The sequence below is a fragment of the Neoarius graeffei genome, chromosome 11 (genome assembly GCF_027579695.1).
Source record: "Neoarius graeffei isolate fNeoGra1 chromosome 11, fNeoGra1.pri, whole genome shotgun sequence".
In the NCBI taxonomy this organism is placed as follows: domain Eukaryota; kingdom Metazoa; phylum Chordata; class Actinopteri; order Siluriformes; family Ariidae; genus Neoarius; species Neoarius graeffei.
Window position 1 is genome coordinate 17,037,060 of NC_083579.1, and position 27,654 is coordinate 17,064,713.

At 41.2% G+C, this 27,654-nt stretch overlaps 1 protein-coding gene across 4 annotated transcripts in view; it reads right to left on the reverse strand.

Annotated features, from left to right (window-relative positions):
- Nucleotides 1-27,654, reverse strand: part of prox1a (prospero homeobox 1a) — a 68,802-nt gene that overhangs the window by 15,125 nt on the left and 26,023 nt on the right. The window contains exon 5 of one of the 4 annotated variants that reach the window (XM_060933535.1): nucleotides 25,490-25,537. The exons of 2 other annotated variants lie outside the window; for them this stretch is intronic. In XM_060933535.1, coding sequence (XP_060789518.1) covers nucleotides 25,514-25,537 — 24 coding nt within the window. In that variant the 3' untranslated portion in view covers nucleotides 25,490-25,513. The remainder of the gene's footprint in view (nucleotides 1-25,489; nucleotides 25,538-27,654) is intronic. One more of the 4 variants, XM_060933536.1, reaches the window with a different exon arrangement.

Consider the following 27,654-nt stretch of genomic DNA (forward strand, 5'->3'; position numbering starts at 1 on the left):
TTGCAGAACATGGAGACTGATGATCAGCAAGGCAAAGACAGAGGGCATGCATGTTAATTGCGACCAACCATCCGCCATCACAATCGACAGTTCTCAGCTGAAGCATGCCCAAACCTTCACATACCTTGGAGACAACTTATCAGACAATGCAACCCTTGACTTGGAGATCCAGTGACGAGTATCCCGTGGTGCAGCAGCTTTCAACACCCTATGGTCTAGGTGCTTCAACAAGACAGGTATCTCTCTGTCTACCAAACTGACTTTATACAATGCTATAGTCCTACCATCGCTTCTTTATGGATCTGAAAAATGGCCAACTTTAGTCCACCATATACAGTGGGGCAAAAAAGTATTTAGTCAGCCGCCAATTGTGCAAGTTCTCCCACTTAATAAGATGAGAGAGGCCTGTAATTTTCATCATAGGTACACTTCAACTATGAGAGACAGAATGGGGGGAAAGAATCCAGGAAATAACATTGTAGGATTTTTAATGAATTAATTGGTAAATTCCTCGGTAAAATAAGTATTTGGTCACCTACAAACAAGCAAGATTTCTGGCTCTCACAGACCTGTCACAACTTCTTTAATAGGCTCCTCTGTCCTCCACTCGTTACCTGTATTAATGGCACCTGTTTGAACTCGTCATCAGTATAAAAGACACCTGTCCACAACCTCAAACACTCACACTCCAAACTTCACTATGGCCAAGACCAAACAGCTGTCAAAGGACACCAGAAACAAAATTGTAGACCTGCACCAGGCTGGGAAGACTGAATCTTCAATAGGTAAGCAGCTTGGTGTGAAGAAATCAACTGTGGGAGCAATTATTAGAAAATGGAAGACATACAAGACCACTGATAATCTCCCTCGATCTGGGGCTCCACGCAAGATCTCACCCCGTGGGGTCAAAATGATCACAAGAACAGTGAGCAAAAATCCCAGAACCACACAGGGGTACCTAGTGAATGAACTGCAGAGAGCTGGGACCAAAGTAACAAAGGCTACCATCAGTAACACACTACGCCACCAGGGACTCAAATCCTGCAGTGCCAGACGTGTCCCCCTGCTTAAGCTAGTACATGTCCAGGCCCGTCTGAAGTTTGCTAGAGAGCATTTGGATGATCCAGAAGAGGATTGGGAGAATGTCATATGGTCAGATGAAACCAAAATAGAACTTTTTGGTAAAAACTCAACTTGTTGTGTTTGGAGGAGAAAGAATGCTGAGTTGCATCCAAAGAACACCATACCTACTGTGAAGCATGGGGGTGGAAACATCATGCTTTGGGGCTGTTTTTCTGCAAAGGGACCAGGACGACTGATCCGTGTAAAAGAAAGAATGCATGAGGCCATGTATCCTGAGATTTTGAGTGAAAACCTCCATCCAATTCAAGGGCATTGAAGATGAAATGTGGCTGGGTCTTTCAGCATGACAATGATCTCAAACACACCACCCGGGCAACGAAGGAGTGGCTTCGTAAGAAGCATTTCAAGGTCCTGGAGTGGCCTAGCCAGTCTCCAGATCTCAACCCCATAGAAAATCTTTGGAGGGAGATGAAAGTCCGTGTTGCCCAGCGACAGCCCCAAAACATCACTGCTCTAGAGGAGATCTGCATGGAGGAATGGGCCAAAATACCAGCAACAGTGTGTGAAAACCTTGTGAAGACTTACAGAAAACGTTTGACCTCTGTCATTGCCAACAAAGGGTATATAACAAAGTATTGAGATGAACTTTTGTTATTGACCAAATACTTATTTTCCACCATAATTTGCAAATAAATTCTTTGAAAATCAGACAATGTGATTTTGTGGATTTTTTTTTCTCATTTTGTCTCTCATCGTTGAGGTATACCTATGATGAAAATTACAGGCCTCTCTCATCTTTTTGAGTGGGAGAACTTGCACAATTGGTGACTGACTAAATAATTTTTGGCCCCACTGTATGCTGCCTCAAAGTGTTCCACCAAAGATCCCTCAGGCAGATCTCAAATGTCAAGTGGTAGCATCGCTCAGCCATGTGTCCAGGATGGATAACTCTAGAGTCCCCAAACAGCTACTCTTTGGTGAGCTCAAACATGCAAAGCGCTCTGGGGTAGACCCCGTAAAAGATGGAAGGACTGCACCAAAGAAGACCTTAACCTCTTTGGGATTGACAGTCAGTCCTAGTACCAGTTTGCCCAGGATCGCCATGCTTGGAGAGGCCATCGCCTCGCCAGGAGACAACTATGCAAAATGTCAATGACTGATGGGGACCTTAAATAATAATAATAATAATAATTATTATTATTATTATTATTATGGGGCAGCACATTGGTGTAGTGGTTAGCGCTGCCGCCTCACAGCAAGAAGGTCCGGGTTCGAGCCCTGTGGCCGGCGAGGGCCTTTCTGTGCGGAGTTTGCATGTTCTCCCCGTGTCCGCTTGGGTTTCCTCCTGGTGCTCCGTTTTCCCCCACAGTCCAAACACATGCAGGTTAGGTTAACTGGTGACTCTAAATTGACCGTAGGTGTGAATGTGAGTGTGAATGGTTGTCTGTGTCTGTGTGTCAGCCCTGTGATGACCTGGCGACTTGTCCAGGGTGTACCCTGCCTTTCGCCTGTAGTCAGCTGGGATGGGCTCCAGCTTGCCTGCGACCCTGTAGAACAGGATAAAGCGGCTAGAGATAATGAGATGAGATTATTATTGTTATTATCAGGGCCTGAGCACCGGAGGTGCAAGGCCTCTGGTGTCCACCAGAGGTCACTGCACTGGAGGTGCAAGGCCCTACTGTTTCTGTACAGATTCTTATTATTCTTGTTATTCTTATTTTTCTTCAACGCGTTGCCATTTTTGAGGTGGTTCCCATGGGCGAAAACTCATGAAATTCGATACACATCAGCCATGGGCACCACTACTCAGGGATACAGGCTTGACCCCAGCTGTGTCTGGGGGACTCCATAGCACCCCCATATGTCATTGAAGCTCCTGCCCGGTATATAGTTTCACCTATCCATGTCAAATTTGGCAGGTGTGTGGGTTGCCCCAAGATGAACAAAACTGAAATGTACATTGTATTATCCAATTGAATTGCGAAGGGATTTGTGATATCTTGCATGATGTTGAAATGGTGAACCAATAAATTTATATGTTTCGCCACACAAACAGGAAGTGTGTCATAAATTCAACTTGCATTGCCTGATATGGCTCAAACTTCAGAGGTTCTTGGATATGATGGTTCTGATGATATCCACATGCCCAAAGTGACCATCTGATATAGCACCACCATTTGAACCTAAACAGGAATGATTCCATTGCCTAAAAACTCAAACTCATGAAATTTGGTACACACATCAGTCCTGGCCACTGCTACTCAGGGATAGAGGCTTGGCCCCGGGTGTGTCCAGGGGACTCCATAATGCCCCCACATGTCATTGAGACTTCTACCTGATATATAATTTCACCTATCCATGTCTAATTTGGTAGTTGTGTGGGGTGCCCCAGGATGAACAAAACTATAATATACATTGTGTTAGCCATACTCAACAGGAAGTGAGTTATTTTTGATTCTGTGCATTTTGACACATGTTACATTTTGACATACTCCTCCTAGGTGGTTTGTTAGATTCATGCCATGTTTGGTGTACGTGATGTCAAGATGTTACTGATTTTGAATTGTGAAGGGATTTGTAATATCTTGCAAGATGTTGAAATGGAGAAACAATACATTTATATGTTACGCCATGCAAACAGGAAATGTGTCATAAATTTGCCATGCATTGCCTGATATGGCTCAAACTTCACAGGTTATACTGTAGGATATCGTGGTTCTGATGATATCTACCTGCCCAAAGTGACCCTTTGGTATAGCACCACCATTTGGGCCTGGACAGTAATGACTCCATTGCCTAAAAACTCATCACTAGTGGCACACACATCAGACACCCAGGCTTTTGTCTTACATCTCAGACGCGTGTGCATTCTATGATGAAAACGTGTGATGGGTCATGGAACCGGAGACCCTCATCGTTGCTTGCAGCTATTATTATTATTATTATTATTATTATTATTATTATTTTAAGACCAACTTGTTTGTGCAAATGCTCCTGTGAACGATTTACAAATAAATCTGTTTATATCCAGAGGCCCAGTGAGAGTAGAAATAAAAGAACAGAGTAGGTGGTGCAACCGTGATGGTGTTTCAACTCATCCACAGCCCCCTGAACCCCAACTGTCTTCCCACATTAATTCCTTTTATTATCGAGATTCTTTTTACGAAGAAGCAGTCAAAAATGACATCACATTTCTAAATCAGTAATCGTGGATACCATGTAAAGATAGCACGATAACTATACAAATAACAGTTTCAGCTTGTTTTCTTTTTTGAATTAAACTATTGCCTGTTTTGTGTCAAACACAAAACAGAACTTTCAAACACACAGAAAGGCTGCCGGGGGCCTTTCTGTGTGGAGTTTGTAGCGGAGCTCCTGTGCGGGCCTTTGGCCCACGCGAGCGGAGCTCCATAGTCATAGAGTGTGGATACATAAACGCATCGAGTTGTTTTCTGATGGTTTCAGTCCTGTGCGTGCGTGCCTGCCACCACAGGACACCCAACAGCTGAGTAGTGAGTAACCCCATCGAGTTGTTTTCTGATGAGTTAATTCTGTCTCAACATACGGTATTACGTGCGTTATTCATTTTGATAACCATGTAATAAGGACCTGAGACCTTCATGCAAAACGTGCACACTTCTAAAAAAATATGTTGATCTTATACGAACAAACTATAACTCTAGAAAACTCTTTAATGGTCTTTCTAGATTCATAACACAATTTCTTAATATTAGTATGTTGATAATGCCGATGCTGAGTGTTTTAAATATTTCCTCAATTGCACTTTTTTTTTAACCAAACTATCATCTTTTCAAAGTCAAAGCTCTTATCCTCGGAGCTACATGCACTGCATTCGAATGAGGAGTACGTTCCCAGGAGTTTTTAATCCCATTGGGTTTTTATCCTGGGTTTTCATACCAGGCAGCATATTCATTGTACTATATTTTGTTTTCAATATGATATTATTTTTCCAATATGTTTTTTTTTGTATTCTTGTCTCAGCAATGGTGAAATCGAATTTGTAAATAAAATCACTTCCCTGACTCTACTCATTAGGCCAGAGCTATTCTCTTTCTGTGTATGTTTTGTACAATATAAGGAAACAGTATAGTAACTATAACAGTAAAGAAATAAAACAAAAGAGGCTGGCTATGAGATAAGAAAATTCTACAACCCAGAAACAGATGGGAGCTCCTCTATTAGGCAGTGCCTAAATCTATATATTATGTTCTCCTCATGTCTGCATGGGTTTCCTCTGGGTGCTCCGGTTTCCCCCACAGTCCAAATACATGTAGGTTAGGCTAAGTGGTGGCTCTAAATTGACCGTAGGTGTGAATGTGAATGGTTATTTGTCTCTATGTGTCAGCCCTGCGATGATTTGGCAACTTGTCCAGGGTGTACCCTGCCTCTCGCCCATAGTGAGCTGGGATAGGCTCCAGCTTGCCCGCAACCCTGCACAGGGTAAGCAGTTACGGATGATGGATGGATGGCCTCTGTGTTTTATTGTGTGCTTTCTTCTTGGTTTTATTATTGCCCTCATCTCATTTGGTTCCCTTTCATGTACAACATGTTCTGGAATAACAATAAAAATATCTTTCTCCTCAAACAGCCTTGTCCTTATCCTTACACATACATACATGCAACACATACAGTGGTGCTTGAAAGTTTGTGAACCCTTTAGAATTTTCTATATTTCTGCATAAACATGACCTAAAACATCATCAGATTTTCACACAAGTCCTGAAAGTAGACAAAGAGAACCCAGTTAAACAAATGAGACAAAAAATATTATACTTGGTCATTCATTTATTGAGGAAAATAATCCAGTATTACATATCTGTGAGTGGCAAAAGTATGTGAACCTTTGCTTTCAGTATCTGCTGTGACCCCCTTGTGCAGCAATAACTGCAACTAAATGTTTCCAGTAACTGTTGATCAGTCCTGCACACCGGCTTGGAGGAATTTTAGCCCATTTCTCCATACACAACAGCTTCAACTCTGGGATGTTGGTGGGTTTCCTCACATGAACTGCTCACTTCAGGTCCTTCCACAACATTTCAAGTGGATTAAGGTCAGGAATTTGACTTGGCCATTCCAAAACATTAACTTTATTCTTCTTTAACCATTCTTTGGTAGAACGACTTGTGTGCTTAGGGTCATTGTCTTGCTGCATGACCCACCTTCTCTTGAGATTCAGTTCATGGACAGATGTCCTGATATTTTCCTTTAGAATTTGCTGGTATAATTCAGAATTCATTGTTCCATCAATGATGGCAAGCTGTCCTTGCCCAGATGCAGTAAAACAGGCCCAAACCATGATACTACCACCACCATGTTTCACAGATGGGATAAGGTTCTTTTGCTGGAATTAAGTGTTTTCCTTTCTCCAAACATAACGCTTCTCATTTAAACCAAAAAAGTTCTATTTTGATCTCATCCATCCACAAAACATTTTTCCAATAGCCTTCTGGCTTGTCCATGTGATTTTTATCAAACTGCAGATGAGCAGCAATATTGTTTTTGGAGAGCAGTGGCTTTCTCCTTGCAACCCTGCCATGCACACCATTTGTTGTTCGGTGTTTTCCTGATGGTGGACTCATGAACATTAACATTAGCTAATGTGAGAGAGGCCTTCAGTTGCTTAGAAGTTACCCTGGGGTCCTTTGTGACCTCGCCGACTATTACACACCTTGCTCTTGGAGTGATCTTTGTCAGTCGACCACTCCTGTGGAGGGTAACAATGGTCTTGAATTTCCTCCATTTGTATGCAGTCTGTCTGACTGTGGACTGTTGGAGTCCAGACTCCTTAGAGACGGTTTTGTCACCTTTTCCAGCCTGATGAGCATCAATAATGCTTTTACTGAGGTCCTCAGAAACCTCCTTTGTTTGTGCCATGATACACTTCCACAAGCATGTGTTGTGAAGATCAGACTTTGATAGAGCCCTGTTCTTTCAATAAAACAGGGTGCCCACTCATGCCTGATTGTCATCCCATTGATTGAAAACACCTGTGGGTTGTAAAAGAGAGCAACTGGACTTGCTTGAAGATTCTTGAAGATGTTTCAACTCTCATCCAAAAAGCTTCTTCAGTTCTTTCTGACTAATAGGAAGTATCAGGTATTTATCCTCTCATGGATGAAAAGCAATCCTAAGGTGTCGTTAAGTCATCCTGTTGGTGTAGGTCACTGGGGGCTGGATGTGAACGGCCTAGAGAGTTGTTGGGGTGATCAATGGTTCTCTCTGTCCTCCTGTGAGTCACTGAAAACAGTTGGGGTTTGGTGTGCATTCAGTTGTCTGGGAAGTGTGCCAAGGACTGCATTGTAGGTGGCTGATAAATGGTGTCTTAGGCCCACTTTACACGGGGACGGTATAAAACAAAAACGCAAAAGTCCGTTTTTGTTCTCACTTTTTTCCGCGTCTACACGACCGTTTTCAAGGAGGAAATCTGCGTCTATACGGTGACGCATAAATGTCTCTGCTATGTCTGCACGCATGCGCAACGTCTTCTGTCTTGTCTGATCTGCACATCTGCGCCGCTGTTCTGTCAAGTTATCCTACCAAGCCTACTACGCATGCGCGAAATCCAGGAGGGTAGGAAAATTCAACAGTAGTTTTGTCCCACCGATCAGCTGGGCTGATAGAAAATCGGTGAGAATTTCACGCATTTGCCGATTTTTATGTTTTGTGCGTATTGGTCGAGTCAAATAATTTGTAATGACTTGTTTTGAATAATAAAATGGTCTGTATGAGAACTTGCTAGGATAACTTTACAGAACACCGGTCCGGCTGAGGTACTGTAGTGCTCGAGGGAGGAGCAGGAGCAAACCGAAACTCTTTTAATCTGCCTTTATTAAGTAACACTCACTCTTGTTTCGGTGAAGAAGAGAAAAGGCAGTGTCCATCTCAGCAAAATAAACCCGTTCGGCTGCTAGTTTTGTTTTCAGTCTCGGGTTTATGGTTTCACGAGCGGCTTGAATAGGCGGCGCGCGCGTGCACGCACACGCGTGTGCGCGTGTGCGTGTGACTTGGCGACACCAAACTGAGGAGCTCCAGCTGGGCGGGTGAGCAGGAAAACACATCTACTGCATTAAAACACAGAGCAGCTTGAAGGTCTGTTGGATCGATGTAATCAGACATGCTCTTACTTCTTTACTTACTTTCTTACTTCCCGGGCTGGCATGTGCAGTATATGACACATGTATGACGTAAGCGTGTACCCGACGTGAGCAGATCCGAGCAGAGTTTCACGTATTGGGTAGTTTAGACGGATACGCAACGGGGGCCGTTTTTAAACTTATCCACTTTGGAAGGCGTTTTCAATTTTATCCGTTTTTCAGCCTCGGAAACGCCGTCCTCGTGTAAACGAAAGGCACTTCTGATAAAATATTTAGTCGTTTTTACCCGACAGCGTCCTTGTGTAAACGGGCCCTTAGACCACCACCTCTGTTCAGTGATGGTCGTTCCAGGTTGACAAAAATGGCTTCTTTAACTCCTTGCTCATACCAACTATCCTCTCTGGCTAAAATGTGTATGTTGCAATCCTGAAATGAGTGTCCTTTGTTGTTAAAATGAAGATAGACAGCAGAGTCCTGGCCTGAGGAACTGGCTCTCCTGTGTTGAGCCATGAGCCTGTGAAGCGGTTGTTTTGGTTCCCCAATATACAAGTCAGTGCATTTCTCACTGCACTGAATTGCATACACTATGTTGTCCTGTTTGTGTCTGGGTATTATCTCCTTAGGGTGGACCAGTTTCTGCTTCAGGGTGTTACTGGGTTTGAAATGTACTGTAATGTTGTGTTTGTAGAAGATCCTCCTGAGTTTCTCAGATAGACCAGAAATGTAGGGAATGACAATGTTCTTGCATTTGTTCCTGTTATCTTCCTTGTCCATTATGTTCATTTTTCTGCTCTTGAACAAAGCCCAGTTGGGATACCCGCAGTTCTGAAGTGCTTTCTTGATGTGATTTTGCTCCTTCTCTTTTCCCTCTACTGTTGTAGGAATGTTCTGAGCCCTGTGTTGCAAGGTCCTAATGACCCCCAATTTGTGTTCCAGTGGGTGGTGTGAGTCAAAGAGAAGATACTGGTCTGTGTGTGGGGGTTTCCAGTAGACCTCAATGCTAAGGCTTCTGGCTTGTCTAATGTGTACATCACAATCCAAGAAAACCAGATTATTCCCACTGATGTCCTCCCGAGTGAAACTGATGTTGATATACACTGCAATGATGTGCTTAGAGAAGGCTTCCACCTCATGGGTTTTGATTTTAACCCAGGTGTCATCCACATATCTGAACCAGTGGCTGGGAGCAACTCCTGAAAAAGGGGTCGAAGCTTTATATTCCACTTCCTCCATGTATAGATTGGCCACAATAGGGGACACCGATGATCCCATGGTGCATCCATGTTTCTGTCTGTAGAAACTTTCATTAAACTGGAAATAGGTGGTGCTCAGGCAGAGGTCAAGCAGGGTGCAAATCTGGTCCGTGGTGAGGTTCATTCTATCCAGTAAGGTGCTGTCTTGAAGGAGTCGTTTTCTAACAGATTTGACTGCTTCTGTGGTGGGAATGCAGGTGAATAGAGAAGTGACATAGTAGGAAACCATGGTTTCATCTGAGTCTAGTTTGAGGTCTGCAACTTTAGTAGCAAAATCTTGGGAGTTTTTGACGTGATGTAGCATGTTTCCAACAAGTGGAGCCCGGATGGTGGCTAGGTGTTTGGCAATGTTATAGGTGACAGAGTTTATACTGCTGATGATAGGTCTGAGTGGAGCTCCTTCCTTGTGAATCTTGGGGAGTCCGTATATGAGAGGAACAGCTTCCCCAGGGTACAATCTGTAGTACAGAGATTGGTTGACAGCTTGGTCCTTTTCTAGTTGTTGCAGGCAGCTAACAACTTTCTTTTTGTAACAACTGGTGGGATCCCACCTCAAGGTTTCAAAGGTGGTTGTGTCGCTGAGGAGACTGGTCATCTTTGAGTGGTAGTCTGCTGTGTTTAGCACCACTGTGCATCTCCCTTTGTCAGCAGGAGGGATGGTGATGTTCCGGTCTCTTTGAAGCAATGTAAGAGCCCTCCTTTCTTGGATGATAAGGTTGGAGGGGGGTGCTTTTGCACTGGATTCAGGCCAGGACTCTGCTGTCTATCTTCATCTTAACAACAAAGGACACTCATTTCAGGATTGCAACATACACATTTTGGCTAGAAAGGATCACGAGGAGTTAAAGAAGCCATTTTGTCAACCTGGAATGACCATCACTGAACAGAGGTGGTGGTCTAAGACACCATTTATCAGCCACCTACAATGCAGTCCTTGGCACACTTCCCAGACAACTGAATGCATACCAAAACCCAGCTGTTTTCAGTGACTCACAGGAGGACAGAGAGAACCAACAACCCATTGATCACCCCAATGACTCTCTAGGCTGTTCACATCCAGCCCCCAGTGACCTACACCAACAGGATGACTTAACGACACCTTAGGATTGCTTTTCATCCATGAGAGGATAAATACCTGATACTTCCTATTAGTCAGACAGAACTGAAGAAGCCTTTCAGAAGAGAGGTGAAATGTCTTCAAGAATCTTCAAGCAAGTCCAGTTGCTCTCTTTTACCACCCACAGTTTGCTAATCCTAGAGGTTCACATACTTTTGCCACTCACAGATATGTAATATTGGATGATTTTCTTCAATAAATAAATGACCAAGTATAATATTTTTGTCTCATTTGTTTAACTTGGTTCTCTTTATCTACTTTTAGGACTTGTGTGAAAATCTGATGATGTTTTAGGTCATATTTATGCAGAAATATAGAAAATTCTAAAGGGTTCACAAACTTTCAAGCACCACTGTATGTACATAAATAAACAAATAAATAAATAAAAATTTCATTCATTAATTTACCCAATAAAATAAACAAACACAATTTATCTAATTTCTGTGATAGTTGCAGGAACATTCCTATAACGTTTAGAAAACCAAATTGGAACATTGTCATAAGGTTTTCCAAAGGTTTCTTGTGTTGCAAAGATTAGTGGATCGTTAATATAACCAAACGGGAACATTCTCCAAACGTCCCACATTACAAACATTAGGAGAACATAATATAATGTTATATTTACGAAAAACAAACTTTCCTGGCAAACCAAACAAACCTTCAAAGAACGTTCTCATAACCAAAAAAAAAATTAATAATAATAAATAAATAAATAAATGTTCCCGGAATGTTCTGGGAAGCAAAAATTGTTAGCTGGGTATTGAGTGTTTTCGTACCTTGTGAGTGAATCTAGAAAAGTCTTGCTCGCATTTTACCCAACTACTAACCAAATACAACCAAATTATCAGTGGCGAATTCAGTTGTGTAATTCATCTGCAGTTAGTAAATGAATCAGACAGCTGACATCTCATCTCATTATCTCTAGCTGCTTTATCCTTCTACAGGGTCGCAGGCAAGCTGGAGCCTATCCCAGCTGACTCCGGGCGAAAGGCGGGGTACACCCTAACACCCTGGACAAGTCGCCAGGTCATCACAGGGCTGACACATAGACACAGACAACCATTCACACTTAGGTCAATTTAGAGTCACCAGTCAACCTAACCTGCATGTCTTTGGACTGTGGGGGAAACCGGAGCACCCGGAGGAAACCCACGTGGACACGGGGAGAACATGCAAACTCCACACAGAAAGGCCCTCGCCGGCCCCGGGGCTCGAACCCAGGACCTTCTTGCTGTGAGGCGACAGCGCTAACCACTACACCACCATGCCGCCCCACAGCTGACATTATGCATTTAAAAATCATACAATGAATAAACCAATTATATAACCAAACTTTAATATAAAAGAATCTTTTCAGCTGTGTCTCTTGTAGAACAGACAGGTTTCCACCAGCGATTTTTTCCACATGCTCTGTCACACCAACGCTTGTGAATAAAACAAATTCCAAACGCTTCTGTTTAAGTTTCATAATCCTTCTCTACGTTTACTACAAACTGAGAGGAAACCCATTGGTAAGCATTCATTTTAACCAAACCACTTTGTCCAATTGTGCCACCCTGTGCCTGGTCACTGCCTGTGCAGACGATCATTAAAAGACCAAGAACACTGCATATAACACTGCAACCTAAAACCCACTCAGACACCAGCAGATTGTGTTAAATGATTGAATCCTGGACCCTGAAGCTGTGAGGCACCAGCACTTCCTGCTGTATTCCTATGTCACCCAGTGATTTCAAAATGTTCTTAATCATTTGTCATTACGTTTCACACTATAAATGGCAGTTGCAATAATATTAAAATTACTAACAATTATGTACAGAAATGAATTATATATAGGTTTTGTCTACAGTCAGGTTTTAACCCTTGACTTATGACCTAAAAGTAACTTTTTTCTTTTTTTTTTGCATCTATGGATTGCATTATGGAATTTAGCTCTCGTTTTTGCTATAAAATGTCAGTAAAACGCAAACTGTGAAACAGAAGACAATATCAAGGAGAAAAGAGTATTGGGTTTTTTTGTAGCCTCTTGACTACAAGAAGTTAGAGAGAAGGACAGTGTGAGAAAGGGAGAGAGGGTGCGTTATTCTTGTCACAAAACCCTTTGTCTACATCTGCTGATTGCTAGCCTCTAGCCAGCAGCATTCTTTAACTGTTTTGTCACCTCCTCGCCTCTCACAGATCAGCTGTTGTGCTTTTGTTATAGCTATTGTGTGGAATAAGCCTGTGTGACCTCTCTGTTGTACTGTTAAACCGTGCACCAGGCAGTATTTTATACTCCGTCTTCATGACACTGAAAGGGCCACCTGCATTTGAAAGCAAAAGACATTAGGTTCAGGTTAAACAGGTGACTGTTAATTGGAGTTAACTGTCCCTAAGAGGAACCACAGACCACATTGTACACTGTGTACTAGTCACACTATCTAACCCACTGTTCTATCTGTGTGTTATTTTTAATCCTCCTTTTCACTATTAGCTTGACTCCTTGAGTACAAATAGAGAACTCATTTGGCTGTTGCAGATAGATGAAATCTGGGTGTTTACAGCATGGGATACAGCCACCAATGCCAGGCCTTCTGTCTCATCATGTCTTTGGCAGTGTAAAGATAGCAGCGTCACAGCTGCCTCGATAAGACTGCACAGAGGCCACCTTGTGAAAAGCATGTATTCTGTCACTGCTCTACTGAGAAATGCAAGATGAGAAGCTCAGGGAGGGGTGTGGGATAAAATACGGGGAGGGGGGGATGAGATGTGTGGCCCCAACACTTCACCCCTGTATTCATTCACCCTCCGAGTATGCTTGGTCTCTCTAAACAAACCCTGCCTTCCCAAGTCCCTATGTTTACTGAGTAAATATTGATTGATGAGTGACTTAACTCCCAATAACTGTCAGACAAACGAAGGACTGCATGGTCAGGTCAGAGAGGAGTAACGAGGACTGTGTGGAGAGTGTTTCATTCTGAGCAAGAAGTCCAAATGAGGACTTAATCAGTTAAATCAAAATGCACTAAAAGTTAGAATGGATACATTAAGACATCTCCCTGACTATTATTTATAAGAATTGCCTTCATACCATTCCTTTCTTCTTTCTCTCTCATGTTCCCATGTTCCCTGAGTTGTTCAATTTTTTTTTCCAATGGTTTACTGATTGAGGTTAATTATTAAAGGAGATGACTTGGCTTTCTCTTCCAGGGTTATACTGACTGGATCGTTCCTACACAAACTCTCAGCACTTTGACAGAGTCGGTCTAAAGTGTGATAAATGAAATATATCTTCCAGTTTAATTTGAAAGATAATATTCAGGAGTTGACCACTGTAGCTTCTTGTCCATAGACCACCTCTGTTTTCACCATGTTCACAGATATGTATATTTAATAATTTAATATGAGGCGTATCTTTTAGTTTGCAAACAGTATCATGTTTCCAACACTCCTCTTAGTCAATTTAAGACAAAAAAAAGATTGAAATTGTTAGTTCACTGTTTTACAAAACAGCAGAGCTTTCACATTGTACAGTCAAGGCCAAAAGTTTACATACACTTATATGCTGAAGATACAATATTGTACATGTAGATAGAGTGCATCTGTGGCTGTATTTAGAGTCACTGACATTTTTGCCCTTTACACCATGGCTTTTTGGACTATCCTTTACACAGTCCAAAGTTCAAACAACTCAGTCAAGACCTCAGAAAAAAAAGTGTTGCCACAAGTCCAGAATAACAACTGAGCATTTGTATAAACAATTATACAGAAATATAAAAACCTTTGGACCACACATACACAAAAGTTTGACCACTAAGAGGACAACAGGGTAACCGGTCAAAAAGTTGGAGGCACCAGGTACCGATACATATGGACATACCATTAACAGGATCCTACATCACCATGGCTTGAAAGGATGTCATGCAGGGAAGAAGCCCCCACCCTAAAACCAGCACAAAAAGGTTGCAGGTGATCACCAGCCTTTTGGAGACGTGCTCTCCAGTCAGATGAAACAAAAACTAATCTGTTTATTCATAATGATCAGTGCTATGCATGGAGGAAAAAAAGAGTGAGGTTTTTAATCCAAAGAACTGTGAAACATGGGGGTGGCAGCATCATGTTGAAGGGCTGTATTGCTGGAAAAGGGACTGGTACACATCATAAAATCATCATGAGGAAGGAGGGTTATCTAGAGATATTGAAGCAACACCTCAAAATATCAGCCAGAAAGTTAAAACATGGTCACAACTGAATCTTCTGGCAGAACAATGACCCAAGAAAACCTCCAAAGTTGTAACAGAATTGGATTGGCCATCACAAAGCTCTGATCTGAATCCCATCGGAAATGTGTGGACTGAACTGAAACAGCATGTCTGAGCAAGGAGGCCCAAGAACACCCTGGCTCTGTCAGGAAGAATGGGAGAAAATTCCAGAATAGTATTGTGAGGAACTTGTGGAAGGCTACACCAAGTGTATGATTCAAGTTAAACAATTAAAAGGAAATTCCAATAAATACTAATATCTTAGCTCATGGCAGCCAACATTTAAAATTGAGAGCCAACTCAAGTAAGCAGACACACTTCAGGGCAAGAGGAATATGACTGCAAAAAGGCTGATTGATACTGGGTCGGTGAGCTGAGCCCATTGTGACAGTGTCACACTTAAAAAATATGATGCAGCATACATGATGCAGTAAAGACGGGTTACAGTTCTCTAAATCAGCTCTGCCAATGATCAACCAGAACAAGGAAAAACACCATTTTATATTATAAGAGACAGTATAAGAGATACTATGAGAAGATCATAAAAGCCCAGAAAACAACTTTCTCAACAAGATCAAAAGACGAATTATCACTTAAATAAGGTTTCTCAGGAGTGAAATATAGTAATAACTGGGCTATAGGACAAACAATGAAGCAATTTTATATATAGGATGAGGATATGAAGTTTATCTTTGAGTGGTGAATATATTTCATGAGTGAGCTCCACCATGTAATGTTCTTTATATTACATGGACACATCCACAAAAAAATACGCAAATTAATCAAAAGAATTTTAATTTTGAACTGGGTCACCATTTTGACAACGCGTGTCTAGTCAGTGGGAAAACACTAAGAGTGACATCATCAGAGTGAAATATTGGGAATTATTACACATACAGTACAGGACACTTTTACGATGGAATAAAAACATGCATTCTATTCCATTCTAGCGGGTTTCATTCATTTGGTTTTATAGCATGCAATATTGTTAGCATATCGCTTATCCTACATGTATTATGTCAGTCTACCTAATGGAGAATGAGCATTGAATATGGTTTGATATTGCATGGTTGTCAAGACAACATGATGTCACACAGTGGAGACGTAAAACTTTTGCGCTAGTGAGCAACTGTGACAATTTGTGAAGAAACATGGCCGCTAGATTTGCTTCATTAAATAGAGAAGATTTTGAGAGAATTTTGAAAGGGGAAGATGTGTTGAACACCAGAAAGGAATGTATTATAATAATAATAATAATAATAATAATAATAATAATAATAATAATAATAATATTGGCTGGCTCTTTTTCGTGGTATATCACATATATTCCATTCAGCTAGCATGATATTGAAAGAGTCAAAGATAAGTTCAATATCATGCTAGCTGAATGGAATATATCTGATATACCATGAAAAACAGCCAGCCAATATTATTTAAATATGTCACTCAGATCCACAATGTATTTCATATGAAAAATGTAAGTTTTTCAACATGAGAAGATAAACTTCATATCTTCAAGCCAACATGTGATTTTCTTTTTATTATATAGACACATTCGCAAACAAAAAGTACCCAAATTTATCAAAACAATTCATCAATTTCCTCATAAATGACAGAGATTTATGTCATGGTTTTGGTTCTCCATGAAAAATACGAGTGGTGTTTTTGTCAGTAAAACACTCGGGTCCATATAATATATATACATATACAAATATAGTCAGGGTGCGATTTGTCAAAAAACCAGAAGGGGGGATGGTTTTTTTTTTTTAATCATGAAATGTCACAAAATTAAGGTAACAATAGGCTAACAGCTCAATAACATCCGATGATATCAAATGAATAACACTAAATGAAAACAAACACTAAACCAGAGATAGTAAATTCATCTTCCTATCTCTCTGACTACTGTAAATACACGAACACTAACACACAACAAAGTTCGCATTGCTTGTCGCGTTGCTGTGATGTTTCTCTCCCTCCGGATTAAATGGACAGTGACTCGAAAATCACTAAAATACATGAATACTAAATGAACAGTTTGCTCTGATGGCGCAGTTCATGTGGCCTTTTCTGCTTTCCCGTTGGTGCGCTATCCGCTGCGTTTCGCCCTTCTTTAATCCACATTTCTGCGAATTTCTCAGCAGGGAAGGAACGCACGTCTGGCCCATTGACAGCGAGGAAAAGAAGGCTGTTCAGTGTGGATACATTCATTCTGTTGCGCTCATCAGTAAGGATGTGATTCATGGCGCTAAATCCACGTTCTTACTCTGCTGTTGATACGGGAAGCGTGGAGACGACAGAAAGCAAGTTGAGGAGATTTTCTCCTTGGACTCCGTTGAACTTGTACTGTCGAAATTCTTTCAGCAGCAGAGCGGTGTCAGAGACCTCAGCTGCCAGGGTTTTTTGAATTCTGACAAGTTTGTCTTCCCCAAACAGAATGCGCTCGCCTTCATCCTTCAGCCAGCTTAAGGAGCACAGTGCAGCACACGCAGCAAGCACACCGTTGTCGTCCAGCCTGGATATTGTTATTATCTACAATGTATCTATTTGCTGGGGACGTTCGTGAACATCAAAGCTGCCACTTCGGGTCATTTTGAAAGTGAGTGCAATGTAGACCATAAAAAACTGTGTCACAACATGCCTGTCATGTCAACTTTTTTTTTGGTTTGTTTGTTTTATTGACGGGGTTGTCCCTGAGGATTTTTTTTCAGCAGAGATAAAAACCAGAGGGGGGGGGGGGGGGGGGGGATGATCCCCACCATCCCCCCCAGCAAATCGCACCCAGCATATAGTCCACAAGACCTCTGAAGGTATGCTGTGGTATCTGTCACCAAGACATGAGCAGCAGATCCTTTTAAGTCCTGTAAGTTGTGAGGTGGGGTCTCCATGGATAAGACATGCTTGTCCAGCTCATGCCATAGACACACAATCAGACTGAAAGCTGGGGAGTTGGCCCAAGCTAACATCTTGAACACGGTAGGGTGCATTATCCTGCTGAAAGGGAATATCTTTGCCATAAAAAGGTGTACTTGATCTGCAACAATGTTTAGGTAGGTGGTATGTGTCAAAGTAACTTCCACATGAATGCTTGGACCCAAGGTTTCCCAGCAGAACATTGTCCAGACCATCACACTGCCTCCACTGGCTTGCCTTCTTCCCATAGCTCTTCCTGGTGCTACCTCTTCCTTAGGTACCGTAAGTGACACACACCTGGCTGTCTACATGATGTAAAAGAAAATATGATTCATCAAACCACCCACCTTCTTCCATTGTTCCATGGTCCAGTTCTGATGCTCACATGCCCATTGTAGATGCTTTTGGGATTGGACAGGGGCCAGCATGGACACTCTGACTGGTCTGCAGCTATGCAGCCTCATACTCAGCAAGCTGCAATGCACTGTGTGTTCTGACACCTTTCTGTCATAGGCAGCATTCAGTTTTTTAGCAAATTGTGCTACAGTAGCTCTTCTGTGGGATAGAACCAGACAGGCTGGCCTTTGCACCCCACATGCATCAGTGAGCCTTGGGTGCTCATGACCCTGTTGCCGGTTCACCAGTTGTCTTTCCTTGGACCACTTTTGGTAGGTACTAACCACTGCACACTGGGAACACCCCACAAGATGTGTCATTTTGGAGATGCTCAGACCCAGTCATCTAGCCATCACAATTTGGCCCTTGTCAAAGTCACTCAGATCCTTACACTTGCCCATTTTCCTTTCTTCCAACACATCAACTTCAAGAACTGACTGTTCACTTTACAGACACAGCAGTAGCTCTCTATGCTTATCCTTTTGAACCAGTGCCAGAACAGGGATACAGTGGTGCTTGAAAGTTTGTAAACCCTTTAGAATTTTCTATATTTCTGCATAAATATGACCTAAAACATCGTCAGATTTTCACACAAGTCCTAAAAGTAGATAAAGAGAACCCAGTTAAACAAATGAGACAAAAATATTATACTTATATATATTTATTGAGAAAAATGATCCAATATTACATATCTGTGAGTGGCAAAAGTATGTGAACCTCTTGGATTAGCAGTTAATTTGAAGGTGAAATTAGAGTAAAGTGTTTTCAATCAATGGGATGAGAATCAAGTGTGAGTGGGCACCCTGTTTTATTTAAAGAACAGGGATCTATCAAAGTCTGATCTTCACAACACATGTTTGTGGAAGTGTATCATGGCACAAACAAAGGAGGACCTCAGAAAAAGCGTTATTGATGCTCATCAGGCTGGAAAAGGTTATAAAACCATCTCTAAAGAGTTTGGACTCCACCAATCCACAGTCAGACAGATTATGTACAAATGGAGGAAATTCAAGACCATTGTTACCCTCCCCAGGAGTGGTCGACCAACAAAGATCACCCCAAGAGCAAGGCGTGTAATAGTCAGCAAGGTCACAAAGGACCCCAGGGTAACTTCTAAGCAACTGAAGGCCTCTCTCACATTGGCTAATGTTCATGAGTCCACCATCAAGAGAACACTGAACAACAATGGTGTGCATGGCAGGGTTGCAAAGAGAAAGCCACTGCTCTCCAAAAAGAACATTGCTGCTCATCTGCGGTTTACTAAAGATCACATGGACAAGCTAGAAAGCTATTGGAAAAATGTTTTGTGGATGGATGAGACCAAAATAGAACTTTTTGGTTTAAATGAGAAGTGTTATGTTTGGAGAAAGGAAAACACTGCATTCCAGCATAAGAACCTTATCTCATCTGTGAAACATGGTGGTGGTAGTATCATCGTTTGGGCCTGTTTTGCTGCATCTGGGCCAGGACAGCTTGCCATCATTGATAGAAGAATGAATTCTGAATTATACCAGCGAATTCTAAAGGAAAATGTCAGGACATCTGTTCATGAAGTGAATCTCAAGAGAAGGTGGGTCATGCAGCAAGACAACGACCCTAAGCACACAAGTCATTCTACCAAAGAATGGTTAAAAAAGAATAACAAGTTAATGTTTTGGAATGGCCAAGTCAAAGTCCTGACCTTAATCCAATCGAAATGTTGTGGAAGGACCTGAAGTGAGCAGTTCATGTGAGGAAACCCACCAACATCCCAGAGTTGAAGCTATTCTGTATGGAGGAATAGGCTAAAATTCCTCCAAGCTGGTGTGCAGGACTGATCAATAGTTACTGGAAACATTTAGTTGCAGTTATTGCTGCACAAGGGAGTCACACCAAATACTGAAAGCAAAGGTTCACATACTTTTGCCACTCACAGATGTGTAATATTGGATCATTTTCCTTAATAAATAAATGACCAAGTATAATATTTTTGTCTCATTTGTTTAACTGGGTTCTCTTTATCTACTTTTAGGACTTGTGTGAAAATCTGATGATGTTTTAGTTCATATTTATGCAGAAACATAGAAAATTCTAAAGGGTTCACAAACTTTCAAGCACCACTGTAAATGATGACTATTTACAGTATATATCAGTGAGCTATCGACACAGAAATAAGTTCTGAACTTTTACAATAATTGATAATTAATAATTACAATCACTGCAGTAGGTCACACAAGGCAAGAGGACAAGAGAAGCTACTGATATAACGAGAGAAACATCAGTGGCTCATGCGACAGAGGGAGAGCTGTTGCTGATGTGGAATAATTTATAATTTTGTGGTGGTAAGATAGAACTGATCAAAGACTCATACATTTATGTGATCTGAAATAGCATACAGGTGTTTTGAAAAAGGAAATACAGAGAAATATTCATCTATTGTAACGTGAGGCTTGTGTGCATCTGCTATGGGGATACAGCTACTGACTCTTTTTATATAGGCTTTAAGATCTCAGAGAGAAAGAATGAGAGTGAGTGCACACTTCAAACTAGTTTGGGAGAGGGAAGGGAAAGAAGGAGGAACACAGGGAAGGAGAGGGGGAACTTGGGGAAAACTAAGTGTACACTCAACAGGCTTTGACAGACGAGTCTTTAATGATTTTCTAGGTGAAAAACTAGACCTTCCCAAGACCTGTCATGAAAATGTCTCCTTATTCCATTGAGGCCTTAGAACCCCACCACTCTTGCAGCTTTTGAATAGTGCTTGTGATGTGATATAGCAAGTGTGAAAGCTGTTCCTGAGAATCAGAGACCTCAGCTGTCTGGCCAGAAAACACCATTTGACCAACAAAGCTGAATTGTGCTGCAAAATTAAAAATCTTATGTAATCTCCCAATCAAAAGCATACACACGCTATACGACAACCTGAAATTGGAAAAAGTTGGGATGGTATGTTGAAATTGAAATTAAAATTGAAAACAATGATTTGTAAATAATCTTTACAAATGACCTGTATTTCACTCAAAACAATACAACAGCACATTATTTGATGTTTTACCTCATTAATTTTATTGTTTGCTTGCTTGTTTGTTTTTTTCAAAATAAACACATTTGAGAAAAAGTTGGGATGTTAAAGCATTATCACTTTATAATGTTGCCATTCCTTCTCACAACACTTAAAAGATGTTTAAGGACTGAAGACACCAAGTGATGAAGCATTCAGGTGTTATTTTGTCCCATTCTTCCTGTAAACAGGTCTTAAGGTGTGCAACGGTATGGAATTGTCGTTGTCATATTTTCATTTCTAAATTCTCCACACATTCTCTATTGAGGACAGAGGGGACAGACCCTCTTCTTCCACAGCCACACCTTTGTAATGTGTGCAGAATGTCTCATCTCATCTCATTATCTCTAGCCGCTTTATCCTTCTACAGGGTCGCAGGCAAGCTGGAGCCTATCCCAGCTGACTACGGGCGAAAGGCGGGGTACACCCTGGACAAGTCGCCAGGTCATCACAGGGCTGACACATAGACACAGACAACCATTCACACTCACATTCACATCTACGGTCAATTTAGAGTCACCAGTTAACCTAACCTGCATGTCTTTGGACTGTGGGGGAAACCGGAGCACCCGGAGGAAACCCATGCGGACACGGGGAAAACATGCAAACTCCGCACAGAAAGGCCCTCGCCGGCCATGGGGCTCGAACCCAGGACCTTCTTGCTGTGAGGCGACAGCGCTAACCACTACACCACCGTGCCGCCCGTGCAGAATGTGGTTTTGCATTTTCTTTTTGAAATATCCCTGGAAAAGAAGTCGTCTTGAAGGCAGCATATGTTGCTCTAAAATCTCAGTGTACTTTTCTACATTAATGCTCCATCACAGAATTCTAAGTTACCTTTGCCAAGAGCACTGACACAACCCCATTTCAATTTTGATTGGCAAAGGTAACCATGACACACCCTGGCTTTTGGACTTGTTGCTAGTAACAGTCTGGATGGTCCTTTTAGTCTTTGGTCCGGAGCACACAGCGTCCATTTCTTACAAAAGATACCTGGAATACTGATTCATCTGACCACAGTACACATGTCCACTGTGTGATGGTCCATCCCAGATGCCTCCAAGCCCAAAGAAGTCAACGGTGCTTCTGGACACAGTTAATATATGAGGCTTCTTTTTTCCACAAGAAAGTTTTAACTGGTATGTGTGGATGTAACTCTGTATTGCAGAGCTTGACAAAGGTTTGCCAAAGTAATCCAGAGCCCATGCGGTTATATCAGCTGTAGATGAATGACAGTTCTTGATGCACTGCAACCTGAGGGCTCGGAGATCATGGGTGTCCAGATTAGGCTTGTGCCCTTGCCCTTTACTCACCAAAATTCCTCCAGACTCCTTAAATGGTTTAATGATATTGTGCAAAGTAGAGGGTGAAATATCCAAATCCTTTCCTATCTTTCTTTGAGGAACACTGTTTTTAAACATTTCAATAATTTTCTCATGCATTTGTTGACAAACTGGAGATCCTCAGCTCATCTTTGCTCCTCAAAGATTAGGCCTTTCTTGGAGCCTGATTTTGTACCAAATCATGATTGTAACTACCTGTTGACATCACCTGTTTCAAATCACATAATTATTTAATTGTTTACCTCATTACTAGCTGTAATGTAGTGTTCATTTTCATTTTCCCGACATTCCCAACTTTTTCTGATTTGGGGTTGTATATAGTATATATATATATGCACAGAATCTAAATTTACACACACACACACACACACACACACACACACACACACACACACACACACACACAGTCTTTGAAAAGTATTCAGACTCCTTCAGTTTTGGCACACTTTATTGTGTTATAAGTTGAATTGTCATTGAAGAGACTGTCAGTCTGAAGATAAGGAATGAAAATAAAGATGAGGACCATTATAAAGAGGTTAAAGATAAGGTAATAGAATTTCATAATTAGGAATAGGGTTTAAAATTATACCCAAGAGGTTGGGCATCCAAGTAAATCCAAGAAAGTAACTAAATCATCCAAAACCATGTGGCAAAATCTGTTGTGATCTGAGAGCAAGGTAGAATCTTTCAGGCATAATTCTAAAATATAGCCTCTGACCCTGTAGAACAGGATAAAGTGGCTAGAGATAATGAGATGAGATGAGATGAGATGAGGCACACAAACAAGTCAGCTTATCATCCAAAGAACACCATACCCACAGTGAAGCATGGTGGTGGTAGCAGCATCATGTTCAGGGGCTGCTTCTGTGCAGCAGGGCCTGAGGCTATAGTCAAGACCATTTTGTCAAGGAATCATGGATAGCTCCAAATACCAAATTATTTTGGCATGAAACCAAAGAAAACTATTTCAAGAAGAAAAGTAAAATTTCACCTTCCAGCACAATAGTGACCTAAAGCACAAATCCAAGTCAACAAAGGAATGGCTTCAGAAGAAGAAGAAAATCAACAAAATGGTTCAGCCAGGGACCAAATCTAAATTCTACTGAAATCCTGTGGAATTACTTGAAGAGGGCTGTGCACAGGAGATCCCCTCACAGTCTGATAGTTCTGGAGCATTATTGCAAGGAAGCATGGACAAAATAGCCAAATCCAGATGTGCTAAGTTGCTATATTCTCACTTAAAAAGTGTGTATACTATATTATAAGCAAAAGGTCCTTTAAAGGATATACAGAGAACCTTTATTTTTAAATTAATTTCTGAGTAGACAGTATCTCCATCCTTGACTCTTGTATGCTGCATAAATGGGAATTGAAGAAAAAAATATTTTTGAGAGTTAAAATTGACCACAAATTTGGCATTCGAGCTGCCCTGCTGAGCCAGCAATCCCTAAGTGAGTGATGTCACAGCGGTAACCAGTTTTAAGGCTGAGGCCTTTGACAGCTATAGACCAAAATAAATAAAAATTTATGGTGAAAGTAAGAACTACCATTACCGACTTGCTCAACTAAGACTGATTTGACTTCATTGATTGTGGGTTGACTCTCATTAAAACAGGATAGGTGTTATAACTTATGCAACATACATGTACATGCATGCATTTTTCACTGATAAAACATAAAAGGCTAATTAAATAATCAGATGAACTGAGACAATCACATTCTGAAGCAAATTAAATAATCTTATACCGGTAACTTAAACACACAATACAAGTTACATGTATTAATCTAAATGCAGGTAAAGAACGTGTTGTTTTTGTTGTTTTTTTTTATCCAAATGAGAGTCAAAGCTTACCCGTCTGTGTTCTCGCTTCTTGAAGGTCGATCTTGTGGCCGATTGTTTTGAAACAATCTGACTTTCAGTTGTTCATTCAGTTCTCCGTTCATTTGCTTCTTCCACGTAAGGGCGAGATGGCAGTACGTAATATCCAGTTTAGAAATAAGATGGCTGCGCCACTCTTTCTCCATTCTCTCCATTTCTGAGTACTCTGCCATTATTGCTCGGCTCAGGCAATTACTAAAACCCAGGACGGAATGGAATGTCACCAGTTTTACCAATAACTGCGGGGAGGTCACTGCACGAGCGATATGTCCCGTCCCGTTCCATCCCCGGTTTTACCAACAACCCTCGGCTCACTCTGGGAAAACTGGTGCAACTAAACTCACTTTCCTTTTATAAATAAATAAATAAATAAATAAATAAAATGCTTTCCTTTTCTTGTAGTTTTATTTAATTGTTGATACTGCACCGTCTTTCAATACAGGCTTATAGCCAACAGATCAGAGGTTTTGTACGAGTCTTCAGTAAAATGTGCAGAGCAGAGGAGAAACCACTTCATAGCCATCCAATGTGCCCGTGAACTTCTCGCAAAATGTGTCCAAATCTTTGCAGTTTGAACATTCTTGGGCCATGAATGCAACGTAAGTCCACCTTCTGTCATGTTGCTGCACTGGCCAGCAACACATCTATGTGGCATGGCGATAAATTAGCTCAAAATGGAGGATCAGAGTTGCAGTCAGCTCTGTGATTTAGTATAGCGTAAATGGCAATGAGACTGATAGACTTCCTGCTGTGACGTTACGGACGTCAAGGTCATTCACTCAGACCGCTACCTATATGAATCACTTTAATCATAAAAATTACTATATTAGATTTATTGTTAACACTTAAAACTATTCCTGTGCCATTCTTGAGGTCTCAAAGCATTTATAAATGAAAGTGAGGCCATGGCTCTGCATATATGCTTTAACACCACAGGAAACTGCAATTTTAATAGGGGTGTGGGGTGTGTAAACTTTTTATGTCCACTGTATAAACAGAGTATAGTCCTTTGTCAGCTGTGTAAGCAGAGCATTTCATTTGTTTATTAGGGGTGAAACACAATGGCATCATCTGCATCTGTATCAGTTTAATGCCCAAAAAAGTAATACCTGTGGAACTTTTTATCTTCTGTCTCATGTGGCAGACGAAGCAAGCTGCTGCGAAACAAACATCTTTGTTAGAACAAGAAGCTGTTATTTACAGTTGATAACAACAGACAGCTAATAATATTCTATTCGTTTTACTTCAGGTTGGGGGTTTGTTACATTCCACAAAGATAAGGAAGGTTCACTGGGAACATGATGAGAATCGTCCATAAAGCTGGAACCCATATTTTGTGTCAAACTGGAGTCCTTTAAGTTGCATTTTACTGTATGATTTTCAAAGAGGATTTTTTTATATTAATGTAGAATGATCATCTAATAACATTGAAGAAATATACACGATACATTTGCAAGTAATGTTTTTAAAATTAGCCAAATAAATACATTTTTAGACATTCCAGCAATGACGCTGCTTTGGGAACGGGACGTGTCTGTGTCAACTACAGTAGATGGAGCAAGGGATTAAAATATAAAAGCATTTTCTTTTTGTCCAAAATTATGATAGAAAATTATTTTATTTTGGTGATTGGAGATCAGTGTTTAGGTGTGGATACTGGAGCAAGACACTGACCAAAACAAATAAATAAATAAACCCACAGAAAAACAAATAGTACATCCCCAACGCAAATGAACTTGCTTTTAATAAATTTAGTTTTTTTTTTTAAGTTCTGTAAGAAGGGTTGCCAGGTTCTGCATATAACATCAGATATAACATCAGATATATACAGCAAATAACATCAAATATAACACAAGATGTACACAGCAAATCAGAAATGCTCACCACTGTTTACTTGCTCCCCCCCCCCCCCAAAAAAAAAAAAAAAGAAAAAAAAAAGAAACATTGCATTCACCTTTTCCTACGCTTGAACATTCTGGACTAGTCCCAAGTCTTTTTGTGTAGGTTTTGAGTTGTGGAAATTTTAATGAAACCTGGCAACACTTCCCAGGAGCTAATGAAGGTTTGCTTTAAAAGCTCTAGCCTACTGTGCTGCTAAAACAGCTCAAACGCGTCGAGGCCCGGACTCTGCAAGACCTCTGAAGGTGTGCTGTGGTAACTGGCACCAAGATATTAGCAGCAGATCTTTTAAGTCCTGTAAGCTGCGAGGTGGAACAGGAATGGTTTGAGGAACAAGACAAAGAGTTCAAGGTGTTGACTTGGCCTCCAGATCTCAATCTGATCGAGCTTCTGTGGTATGTGCTGGACTTACAATTTACAGGACTTAAAGGATCTGCTGTTAACGTCTCAGTGCCAGTCACACCTTCACAGAATACTTTCAGAGGTCTTGTGGAGTCCAGGCCTCGACGGGTCACAGCAGGTCATACATGTGATTCAGTTCTGGGATATAACCCTTAGGAACCAGTCCTTCTTTCTGGAGAACTGTAAGAATTGTTTTTAGCAGTTTGCGGAAGAACAATGGAAGAGCAGAAAGAGGACGAGAAATTATTTGAAGAGACAAGTAAAAGGTCCAGTGACAAAAAATAATATTTGAATAAACATGACACAGTACATTACTAGCAGACACTGACAGATGAAATACAGCTCAGACATAAGCACAATAAAGAGTATTTCTCCAGAAGTGGAACTGCACTTGAAGTGGAAGAGAAAAATGAACTGAACTGAATTGATGACTCGTTGTACGACTGTTGCATTACACAGGAAGTGTGTGTGTGAGTGTGTGTGTGTGAGAGAGAGAGAGAGAGAGAGAGAGAGAGAGACATCTCAGCTGCAAGGATATACACACAGTGCTCACGTCAGGCAAGTTTATCTTTCTTTCTTTGATTTGCATTAAAGATAAATTTCCCTGGTTGAAAAAAAAGGAAAAGCAAATGAGTGGTCTGTGATAGAGACCTGGCTGCACACCTGCTCAGCCTGCTCTTACAATGCAAATCAGTTTCTCCCTCACTTCAGCTCCTCTTGCAACAACAGTCTTATTCACAGGACCATGCGTTTTCTTCTCCAGCCATGCAAATCCCATACTGATGTATGGAAATCGGGAACACCTCCCCTTAATACGTTCCTGTTTGCAAAGCCTCAGTAGGTGCATTCCTTATATAACTGCAATTTTAATATAATTTGACTTCGATCTGCTCTAAATGAAACAGAAGGCATGTGGGGGATGGGGGAGAGGTTGTGTCAGCGAAATGATGTGAGCATAGAGTTCAATATTTGG